Source organism: Episyrphus balteatus, chromosome 3, assembly GCF_945859705.1.
Source record: "Episyrphus balteatus chromosome 3, idEpiBalt1.1, whole genome shotgun sequence".
Lineage (NCBI taxonomy): Eukaryota > Metazoa > Arthropoda > Insecta > Diptera > Syrphidae > Episyrphus > Episyrphus balteatus.
The window spans coordinates 36098989-36111998 of NC_079136.1; the positions used below are offsets into that span (position 1 = coordinate 36098989).

A 13010-nucleotide genomic window follows, 5' to 3' on the forward strand; every position below is an offset into this window, starting at 1 on the left:
TTGTTTAATAGTCTTAAAACCAATACAAAACATCTTTTAGTTAAGGGAACATGTCTTCTTGGGTAATTTGACCAATTTGAGATCGTTTTGTAAAATTAGGAAAAGAAGGTTAAAAGGTATTAACTAACTCCAGAAGACATATTTTTTATAAAGCCAAAAAATAATGTTTTATAAAAAGGAATTTAATAGTTTCCGTTTTTTTATACCAACTCTATACCCTTTCATCTTATGTTAATTAACTGTTTTGTATCCATATTCAATCAAATTCATATTCAATGCTCAATAGTTTGGAAGCACTTTAATAAATAAAGTAAAAATATGTATTTATTTTCTTTTAAACTATGAATATTCCAAATTGTATTCTAATTCGTATTTTTTTTTTTATTGATTTATTATAGAGATTGCCAGAGTACGTGCCTCCCTATTTCAAATAAATGGCGTTAAAAAAGAACCGCTCACATTACCAGAACCCGAAGGAGCGCCTATTACATTAAATGAAAAAGTCTATGTGCCAGTAAGAGAACATCCAGATGTAAGTAAAAATTCATATTTCACCATTTTATATAAAGAGAATGGAAAATTTCTATAATGACATTTTAAAAATTATTTCCGCTATCTTTTTAAAAAACATTTAAATTTATTTAACTTTTTTTCAAGATTAACTTGACAATAAGTTAAACTCTACTTCCGTATGTTAATAGTTCTAGTGTTCAATTTAAGAAGACATATAATAACTATCTTTCATTTTCATTAATATATAACTGCACAAAGTCAATCATAATTAATGTTTCTAGTTGTCATATGCGTTTTAAAGGTCAAGTTATTGGAGTTATGAAAAAAAAAACTCATATTATTGAAGTGTCTTTCTTCTAATTTGGAAACAATTTACGGAAACTTCACTGAAATAACGTTATTTCCTCAACTCCAACTCAGCCATTTCCTATAAATTGCTCTAAAAAAGTTTTAACACATTCCAAAAAAGCAGCCTATGTCGTTCACTGAACAAAATTCTATACCTTCGTTAAATTTTATTAGGATCGAATAAGTATTGCAGCATACACGCTTCCACAAACAAGCAAAACATTTTAAAACTAGCTAGTTTGATCCCGAAAAGTAAACAAACGGATCTTAAAAAAGATAAAAAGCGATTTCGCTCAGTATAAAATTTGGGTTAAGCCTGTTAAAAGCAATCATGTCAATTTTTTGACGAAATTCGACAGGCAAATTCATACGACTTTATCATTTGATTTTATTTGTTAGCATTTTTTTTTTTTTTTCATTCTATACAAAACCCATCATCACCATTCAGACATTTATCTCGTCATCAATCCAAATAAGCATTTTACAGACTTTAATAATTAATTAATATACGACTTCTATTTGACATCGCACTGCCAATTGTCAGCTGGAAACAAGTTGCGCGCTGGTGCTGGCTGGATGCAAAGTGAAAAACGATGTAGCATTACTGCATTAGCACCTTAACTCTTGCATGACGAACTGGGTTTCGATTGATGGCGATATAGCGATTATTAACTTGGTTCTAAAACGAGAATAAATTTGTATAGTTCTTTTGTTTTCAATTCCATCATGACACAGAATATGTATCTGTAATGTTATAATAAAACTTGATTAATTATATTGGCCGCGGGCTATTGAAAAGTAGATAATGAACATGTCTTTGAATCTAGCTAATTAGTTGCAATATAAAAAGTGTGCAACAACGAGGACAAGATTGTGAATTTATGTTATTTAATGTACAGCACGAGTAGGTATTTATAAGAGTAAATATATATCTTTCCCACAAAACAAAAAAAAAAACTAAAAAAAAAACTCGAATCTACTGTCAATATTCATTAAGCACTCTGACATCGCTTCTCTCCGGTCACACCTTAACCAACATCCGGTGATGGTGTATCTTGAAGTTACACTAGAAATCCATATAATGAGTTTCCCATTTGCATAAAAACTGATCTTTTTCAACTTTAACGTGTGTTGTGTCGTGCACATATCCGTTTATAGTTGTTTGAGATGACATATTCTGAGTCATAGATACTTTTCACGAGAAATTTTTTTCACGATCATCCAAACAATTGGATAATGGAATTTCCCCCGAAAAACTGTCTACTAGTTTGTCAGAAAGATATTTTTGGAGAAACATTTTTCTCAATTTTCTAATTTATTTTCGTGCTTCAATATAACCACAAACTAAGACCGATGGGGTCGTTATGAATATTAATTTATTTTATTTTTTCTTCACATTTTTTTTTGGTTTTTTTTTTACAATCATCTTAAAGCTCTTACCGTTGGTCTCGATATTTTTTTTATTTAATTACCAATTCCTGACATTCATCGTCGTGATAAATATTTTTTAGTACCAAAAGATATAACACCCACTCACTCTCAAAGTAGGGGGGCTCTCTACTGGATGTGACTTGGAGATATTTTATCTGAACTTTTATATACAAGCTACTGTTTCGTTGTTGTGTATCGATGTCGGCAGCCATAAATGAACATGAGACATACGATTTTAGATCTTTTGGAATTTATTAATTTTTTTTTATAGTATAATGGAATTCAAATAACTTATAACGATGATTAATATGATTTCTTTTAAATTAAATTTTATAATTGGAAATATGGTATAGAGCTTTGGGGATGGTATGTATAAGCAAATAAAAAAAAATAACAAATAAGAGTTGTAAAATAGAAAAAGATATTAATCGGATTAAGTCTTGTTACAAGATGTTATAAGATTGTTTATTAATTCGTTAATTTATAATAAATAAAAGTTAACGAATCATTACTGTTGGGCGCCAATAAATATTTTGAATTGAACATTTTGTATGAACAGATTGTTTCTTTTTAAAGATTTATTTGATTGATATTTGGATTTTGGCATGTGGATTATTATTTTATAATAAGTCTTTCAAATGGCTTTAACTATTGTTTAGAAACTTTTGAATTAAAAATAGATATACACATTGTGAAGGCGTTTTTTGCATAAATAACTGAAAGGCTACGTGTACAATTCATAAACTCTGAAAACTCTCATGTAGATATTTCTTCAAGAGAGTGCACACAAAAAAAAAATGAAAAAAAAACTTCGAAATCAACAAGCTTCTTCAATTAGTTCTTCCATTTACTAATGCCAATTTACTTTGTTACCGTCCATCCGTGTCATGGTTTTCTAATTTCCGTACAATAATTGCACATTTTCTCCGACTCTTCCTTAATTTGGTTTGTGTCCTTTTTTTCACTTTCTCTTTCCATTTGACAGATCGTACAGAAAGAAACAGTTTATTAATTTTTGACAACAGCTTCCGTTTATTAAAGTTGGGCCTACACTATACCTTACTCTCATAGATAAAATCAAATACTGATGGGCTATTCTCTAGCTTCTAGCCCATACTATCAAAAATCCATACTTGTAAAAACTATCAATTTAACCCAGTAACAATTGTGTTGCTTCTTGCAAATGCTGACTTGTAAATATCAATTCACGTACGCTTCCTTTCAGTATTGGATATAAAATACAAAAATGCCGATTTGCTGTGCAAATAAAGAAATAATAACTTTTCCATTCTTCATTTTAACATTTGACTTCACTTTTTTTAATATAATAATAACTTCTCATGATTTTTAGAATTACAATCTAGGAACAGATGAATAATATATTTCTGTGAAACTCGTCACTTGTGTGTTTGGCAGTTTTAATTTTAGGAATTATAGAAAAGAATTTTTTTGGTACGTACAGTGAATTTTCAACAAATACAACAGATTTCCTTCCAATTCCATGATTTTCCCTTACCTGACGCTGTCTCAAGGCAAATTTGTTTGGTTAGTGCAATGGTTTCCTTTCTAAATCTCAGTTATAGACCTGTGCAAGGTTAAGCAGAGTTTTAGTCTTTTAATAAACTTTAATATTTGTAGATATTTTGTTTTTTTTTTTTTAACTTATACTTCTTTTGCGGCTTTGGGACGTGCAACTCAAAACTTTGGGAATGAGTTCGTGTGATTTCCTCTCATACTGCAGAGTGCAGTTTGTATTTATAACTTGCGCACGACCTTAAAACACGGGCCAAAACCAGTCGGTTATCAATTTGATTCGAGAAAGATTATGATTTTTCTTCGTTTGTCTTCTATTTATGCATTTCCGATCAAGAAATGTACTACTTTGTAAGTCAAAATAATTATTGCATTTATAAGACAGTTCGTTCCTTTACTCATAAAAATGGAGTATGCATTTAATTTAAAAAAATCTTTCGCCGATATTCTAAACACCTTTCGTAATCGAACTAGTTAAATAAATCAATAGTTCATCAAACGCAGGAATTATACCCGATGTTTCTGGCTGATGCAATGTGTTTTGGACAAAAAAAACTCCAATTAAATATCTTAACCATTGAAAAATATGAAGGTACATTCATAAAATTAGACTTAGTGATTTCACTTGTGAGAAGAATACTAAATCAAATAAAGTTTATTTTAATATCTGGTGTGAAAAATAGCAGGTTTTCGAACTATTACTGAAACATCATGTGAATAAATTGCTATACTCTTAAAATCCACTTAAAAAGTTACATTTGGCATGAAAACCAAGAAAAGTAAATTCAAATGTTGTAGGTTCAAGGGTGTTTTTTTTTTCTAAGCGAAATACAAAATTGGACTTTATGACATTAATTTTTAATTTCGGAAGAAAACATGTGTATTGTGAATGTGCATGTTTTACAATATTGATTTATTTTAAATCATCTGTTTTTATTTTCATAATGTCCGGTTGTAAAACACGCTTTTACCTACTCTGATATCCATATTAACACCATATTTGTACCAAAAATAACAATGAATTCAATGAAAAGCTGAGCATAAAACCGAATTTATGAGCGAGTACAAGAATGTATCCGTGCATTAAGTTCATTAAGTTTCAAAACAATCCATTAGCACACATGTGTGTTCAGTTGCTTTTGTAAAATCTATCATTGACTCTGTCAAACTTAAAACAAAGTCCAATCACTGTTCGGAATACCAATCATGGTCTACTATTAGTATAGTTATGCTCTTAGAAAGCAAAAGATTTTAATTTTACAAAATATAAAAAGCCTTCACTTGCACTTGGAATTGGAATGCATGATGATTATTCAATTTAAAAACTATTTCTAGTTCAAGTTGCCCGCAGCCCCTAAGTAGGGGAGAGTGGCGGACAGTGAGACGGTGCAAACAGTGAGACAATCCATTTTTCTCTTTTCTGAAAATAAGCACAGTAACGCTAGTTTGGGTCAAAACGTTTATTTCCCCGTCTGCGTCTTTTAATTTTGTCCCGACTTAATTAAAGCTGTCCATTTTCCCCCGCCGTAAAATATCACAAAAAATCAGGTGAAAGTAGTTTTTGGAGTGTTATAAAAAGAGTGTATAACACAAAAAAATCTGGTTAGTGGACAGAACTTTTTTTACATATGTATTATATTTATATGTTCTTTCATAAAAAAATATCATTGAATTAGAATTCCTTCTCGTTTTTTGTAATTTTATATTTTTCCGAAAAATGACAAAAAGTAAACAGTGAGACATTATTAAAAAGCAAACAGTGAGACATAGGTTTTTTAAAAAGCAAACAGTGAGACATATAGATTTTAAAAAAATCTATTATTTTAGCATGACTTCAAAATGATTTCGTATTGTTTTTTCTTTCATTTTTTTTTGGCTTTTTGTTTTTTTTTTTTTTGAATAAATGGGTTAAAGTAACATAAATTAATTAAGTATATACTTGTCAATTACCTAATTATTTGACGTTTTCGTTATTTTTTTTTTCACCTAAGAATGTCTCACTGATCGCACCCCTTTCAAACAGTGAGACGTTTTGACTTTTTCTACATTTTAGTCCAATGTGATGCCCTCATTCATTCTTTAACTATAAGTTTTTTTGCAACATTAAGATAAAATATGTCTTAAACTAACTTCAAAGTTTCGTTAAGCTATCTCGAAAACATTCTAAGATATACCAATTTAAAAAAAGGGTGTCTCACTGTCCGCCACTCTCCCCTACTCGTAATCAATGCTGTGCATTGTCTGATTGGCATAAATCAAGCCTAAGTGAACATGCAGCACACACATCATACCTACGAGTACAACGAATACATGTATGTGACTTGGAGTTTAGATAGATATAGGATGACTCATACCATAAAATGATGCGATCGGATTTTGGTTCAGAGTGCAGTGTTGATCTCACCGCATGATAGTTTGATTGATTGTAACAATTTGCAATAAATAAATTATAAAGAAAATAAAAAACTCCATCATGTCAGTTATGGAGTCCGGATCAAGAGTGTGAGTGTCGAGGGTTTGAATTAACTTGATCGCTAAGTTCGTGGCAGTAAATCAAATTATATGGAGGAATAGCGGCCATGTTTTTTTTTGTTTTGTTTTTGCTGTTATAGCTGCTGCATTGCCGCCACCGATCGACCGACCGGGTGTCGCATAATGCCACCCACAATGATTGTCATGGCATCGATGTTATGTCATGCGGTTTTCGAGTCATTTTCAAAAACCACTGACATAATACACATACTGTCGTTTCGGTCGTGCTATATCTAAAGTTGATGTCGTCGTTGTGTTCGATTTATTGCAAACAAATTTTTGTTTAGTAATTTTGTACGTCGCACATTCGTTTCGTTAGGATTTATTATGATTTTCGATATGAAAATTTAAATGAAATTCGTCGTGTCGGCACAATTCGCACTGACATCATGCCTTGCATATAAATGCAATTAGTGCATCATTCTGTAGACAATTTAACGGGCCGTTTGCTCTCATGTTGGCATTGGGTTTTATGTTCACTAGATTGTTTTTTTTTTAGTCTTTTTTTCTCAATTTGTTTTTTAGTACATAAATAATGTTTTACAATTTTTTTGTTTTGTTTCATTTCGTTAAGTTATCATCTAACATTTTCTGTTTTTATATGTTAAATTCAAATGTGAATGTCATTATCGTGAGGTAGTTTAAGATAGAAAGTTAAAAAACTACTTGGATTACAATTTGACGGTCTCTGATTTCGAACAATGATGATGAATGTCAGATACGCTTTGTCAGAGAATTGATATGTTGCGTTATGTCTAACTATGGAAAACACATGCTGTATGTGGTTTTTTTTATACAAACGTCGTCATTCATATTGTGAATGATATGCAAAAAAAAAAACATCGTTTGTTTTATTAAGATGATGGCAGCCGGAATTAGAAATGCATTCAAATGTTAATGTTATAGTTTATATGGTGAATAGAAAACAATAAAGATTAAAGTGGATTATGTCTAGGATATTGATAAATGATAAGATAATCTGAATAACATAAACAATACATAGTTGAAAACGATTAAAATTGTATTAAATGAAAAATCTGACAATTCGGTTGTTCGTGAGTGTATCATTCGGAAAACAAACTTAAAGCATTTGAGCATAAACATTTCTTTTACAAAATAGAATTCAGATTTGCATTCAGATAATTATATTCTCTAACGAATAAAAGTCATTTTCCAAACTAAATTCACCCCTTTGCAAATCAAATTCACCTTCTGAATATTAATTGCTTAAATTTATCAATTGGTTGACTTTCATTTGCATCATAAGGGTTATGGTTCTCCCAATCTTGGTGATCCGGTGGATAGAATCCAAGATATATAAACCACGTTCATCAAACTAATAGTTCTAGTTCCAATGAGTTATATAATGGAAGTCAATGGTACCATTGACTTAATATATATGGACTGCTAGAAGCATATTCAGGTTGGTTCCACTTGTTTCTTCGCGATACTAGCGCCCTAAAAAAAAGCGGAGAATAAGTGCAACATTTTTGACGAAGTGCGAAAGGAACAAATATATAAAAACAGAGAAAGCACTACCTTTTAACGACAGATGTCATTCACTAAAAGTTTCCTCTTTTCGCCGTCTAAGGTTATACCGCTAGTAGAGCTAGAAAGATGTGGAATCATTTTTTTTTTCAATTTTTGTATTGAAAAGTCAAACGACTAGCAGTCCATATATAGTAGGTCAATGAATGGTACATTTTGTGATAAAAGCATGAAATTCGTTTTAGTGTTTTCTGGATCTCTCTTATCTCTGTACTCTAGATTTGTACCCATATTGTAAGAGATCATAAGAATTACATATTTTTCACAATGTTCTCTTCACTATATGATATTATTTGTGGGTCAGACTAACTGTGAACTTTAAGATTTTAAAAGTAAAATTTGTAGGTATAGAAATTAAATTTCTATATTTTTCCATTGCAATCGGGTGACGTCGCGTCGGTCGGTCTCTGGTATTCATTACCTACTGATTGCATGGATACTTTGGAATACGATTTTCAACCCGTTTGAGCTTCCACAAAGCTTACCATGTGGATCATTCACGCAGAGTCAGATGTCAACCTACATTGTGACTTCATCTTCAAGTAGTTGAGGTCTGCAATAAAAAGTAAAGGCCTCAAGACACTTCCCAATGGTACACCTGTTGTGATTTTGAAATCTTCAATACACATGCCAAAAACTAAACTCACAAAGATTTTCACTACCTCGTCGTTGCTTTAGAGCCGCGATGGTTGTAGATCCTCTTTTTTTTCAAAAGCGACCAACATCATTTGCATGACCTAAAGGGGAACCACAATGTTTTTTTTTCCAATTCTCGTTCAAAGTTTTTGACTTACCTACTCTATCCAATAGTCGTTCAACGGTTTTCATATCTAAGGACTTCACTGTTTTCCTGTACCTATACTCGTTGATTAGTAGTTCGGAAAATTGTACTAAATGTACGAACTTTTAGATTTCTAATTGTTACATGAAGCTACAAGAACTACACCATTATAATAAAATCAGATGGAATGTGTATGTATAGTATATTTTTATATACCTACAGCATTTTTTTTATTGAAAGAAACAAAAATTGGTTTAAAAAACAAGACTTTTGTGAGTTTGTTTAAAAAAAAAAACAATCACTTTAGAAGGCGTAGAAAAAACACCTTTATCGATATTTGCTTCAACATAATCCTTCTCCAGCAATTACTTGTTTGTCATCTACTTCAAATAGATAGATAACATTTTCTTTTTCTAATATGAGTTGCTTCTTTTTCGATAAGATGTTTTTTATTTAATTTTTGATAACGATCGGGTGTGTCGTTTACAAAAAAACTAAAGTGCTATTGTAAATAACAGTAAGTGAGAGTAGCCATAATTATTATTGTTATACTTTATGGTTCACATCCAATCAAACACGGAATCGATTTCGTTGATTTTTTATGTAAACAATTGTGTTTTTTGTTGAATACTTCCTTCTGAATTTGAAAACTCTCACCGTATGAATTTTGAGTTATGACTTGTGATTTATGCGATGATGCTAAAGATGTAATGCACTTTATGACAATGTCATTCACAATTGTAATAACAAATTGAACTTCGTATATTTTCTTGTAAGGTTGATTGAAAATAATTTTTGTATACAGTAATTTAGGTCAAAGTTATCATTGAAGCAAAGCATGTTTTACCTGTTTCTTTTTTTTAAATTCAATTTTATTAACTGTTTTTAGTAATATTGCACACGACACGATTATAACATTGAATTAAGGTTTAAGCTGATCAGACACAATGCAGACGACAATTCACAACGCAGTAGTCACACCTCACACCTTCTTCACATAAATTTTAATTTAAAAAGAATTTCAAAAGACAAAAAGAAGAATAATAATTTTAAGGCTTGTTAACGTATAAGGTCGTAAAATGAAATACGTTTACATTCAGGGCAATGGCAAAAAGACGATTAAAAATTCAAAAACAATGGCAAAACAGTGGCTTTTACATGATGATATTTTCGATAAGGTGTCAATATTATTTGCATTGGAATTATATTTTGTTTAAACAAAAAATTAATATACAGTTATTTATGTTTTTACAAATTTTAATTGAAATGTCTCAGAAAAAGAAATCCTTCAAGAAAAAACACCGGAAATTGAAAATCAACTTATCTTATTATTGTGACCTATTTTTGTCATTCACCATAAGTTATTTATTTTTTCATGAAAATTGAAATTGGAATTCAATTTGACACACAAACAAGTTCTTCTTTTAGCATTTGTCATTAATTTTTCAAAACATTAGCATAAAACTTTTCAACAAAAAAAAAATTTTAATATATTTTCATTCAATTATTCATTATATTGTGAATGGCATGGATTAAAATTGTTATAATGACCTAAGACAGCAACCATTTTATTTTTTTTTATGGTTTTTAAAAATAAAATTATTTTTAATTTCCCTTCGTTTTCATCAACATTTTTATGTTCAATAAAATTAAATTGAAAAATTTTCCACCCAAAGTGAGAGAGAGGTGAATGACAGAGATCTGAGATCTAAATAGACCCTCACGAAGATTGTTATATTGAAAAAGAGCATTTCTTCAAAGGTGTTTTTTTTTTTTTTGTTGAATCTTTTGAATTTTCAAAAAACATCTTCATAAACAAAAATGTCATAGCTAATTTATTAAGATCCCCACATGAATACGAGTATAATGTCATCCATTTTAACTTGAAAATTGAAGTTTTTTTTCTCAGAGAAAAAAAAAATAATAAAATGTGTATTGGTACTAAAAATAAATATAATTTTCTTTTAGAAGAAAAAAAAAAATTAAAAAAATCATTAATCATTAATGTGTTTTGGAACAGTCATCAAGCTTATTAGCTCTGTTTTCAAGAAATTGTCTTATTTTTATTTATGTTTTATTTTCTATTTTAATATTTTGTTTTAAAGAAATAAAAATATACATAAAAGACTGCTGCTCACTGCTCAAGTGCTCATGCATGACATTAATTGTTAGAAAATGAAACAAAACACAGTTTGAATTTTGGACTTTTCCCAAGGTGATTGGTAAAATATCTTTGATGTTCTTGTGCACTTTTAAATGCATTTTTGTAGGCTATGGTTTTTAAAAGCAATAGACAAATCTTTATAATGTCAAAATTTAGAATATTGTTTTTGAGAAACAATTCGTAAAAATGTATTTATCCAAATACGCCAAACACATTCTCATCAGTTCACCCTATTTTTCTTGACCTTGCAATATTTGAACAAGTGTAACTTCTGCATATATCAATATAATTCATCAAAATAGAAAGAAATAACAAGCTCAGCTCAAATATTAATACCTTGATTTTTTTGAAGAAAAAATCTTAGTTTTTGAGAACTTTAGACTATGGAAAAAAAATAATTAAATTATTATTTCTGAAAAAGTAAAAATAAAAAATCCTTTTTGAACATTTTTATGAATTATATTTATATACATACATGCAGAAGTTACACCTGTTCAAACATTGCAAGGTCAAGAAAAATAGCGTCCGTTCCGATTAATTTCCAAAATAGAATTAAAAAAAAATAAATTTTTAGTCTGACAAAAAACACAAAACAAATACATAGGTCTTACTAAAATAACGACCAAAATGATAGCTTTTTACACTCTCTAAATTACAATTGCTCAAATTTATTTTTATATTTTTAAGGCCTTGTTTATTATCTAAATAATAAAATTTATTTCATTCAATTATCTTTACAAATTTGGAAGTTATCGACCAATTTATAAACGTTGAGCCGTTTATGTGTTGGTCCCACCTCGCCTTAAATACAGACATTCAGACTTTCTACAGCCCCTCAACAAAAATTCGTAATGCTTTACCTATTTTTCTCGAAGAAAATTGGTCTCAAAGTCAAAAATTATCATGGACAAGAAAAAAAAATTTAATTTAAAAGGTTTTATTGAGCAACCAAAAGGTATTAATCATTTTTAAACACATTTAAATAAAAACAAAAACCTTTACCAAGTTTTTACCATTTTTATTAACAGAGAAATTATGATTAACATGAGTAAAGGCATCCTAAATTATGGGTTTTCTTAAATCATCAGATAGCTTTTCTCTTTGAAAATAATTAATAATAAACTTAAATTTTCGTTATCTTACTCCGGAACACCCTGTATATTGGATAGTTTAAAAAAAAATGCATCACTTATTTGACATTTTTGAAAAAAATAAAAATGCAGTTTTGTTGCAATCGCTTTGAATATTACGTCTGCAAAAAAAAAAAACAACTTTAAGAATTCTATAAAAATCATCTGTACCAAATTTGAAGAAAATCCATCCACCCGTTTAAGCTGTGGAAATGTGTACTTTTTTGGAATTCTCCATCATCGTAATGTTGGTTTTGATTAAAACCTCAAATTTTTTTCGACACGAAACCAACACTTGCGCTATAGGCAAGTAAAAATGGCTAAATTGGGAAACTCATAACAATTCATAAATAAGTCAGAAATCAGAACAACCAGATTTGATACAAAGTCTGATGTTGGTTACATTACAAAACATTCCTCATCATACAGAACTTCTTAAATTCTATCAACATGCATCATTTGCCTCGTGTAAGACTACCATATTTTTTCTACAAACCTATTTAAAATATTTACATTTAGTCACAAAAATCGTGTTTTTGTCGGATATGATCAAAGTTATATTTTTTAAACGATATACTCGTCGATCAATGTACTAACGATCAACGAGTATCCCATTCGCCATTATGCTAATAAAACAAAACAAAAAAAAACCTTACACACAATAAATGCATTTAAATTACATACGTGCAGTTATTTGCTTGTTTTATAGCCTGACTTGGTAGCTTTCAGTGCAAATTGCCACAAATATATTTAGTTACATCGCGGTTAATTGATTGCCACTGCCGCATGAAACGTGAAGGTGTGATGATGATGTGAAAGTGATGCATTCTTATGATATTTTAATTGGTCTTAATTCGTTTTTTTTTTTGTTAATATTTTGTGGTTTGTCCGAAGGCAAGAAAGGTAGTTTTTTTTTAACGACTTTGTCTCAAACATACTTAACGACACAAATTGGTCATTAATTCAAGCCCTTTACATTTAGCTTTATTGCCTCATAGAATTAAACTTTATTAGATATTCAAATGAATTA

General features: G+C 29.7%; 1 protein-coding gene across 7 annotated transcripts in view; it reads left to right on the forward strand.

The window, feature by feature from the left end:
* LOC129916972 (protein held out wings) overlaps positions 1–13010 on the forward strand; it is a 109293-nt gene that overhangs the window by 71231 nt on the left and 25052 nt on the right. For all 7 annotated transcript variants that reach the window (XM_055997246.1, XM_055997244.1, XM_055997245.1 and 4 more), the window contains one exon: positions 399–532. In XM_055997246.1, the coding sequence (XP_055853221.1) occupies positions 399–532 (134 nt within the window). The remainder of the gene's footprint in view (positions 1–398; positions 533–13010) is intronic.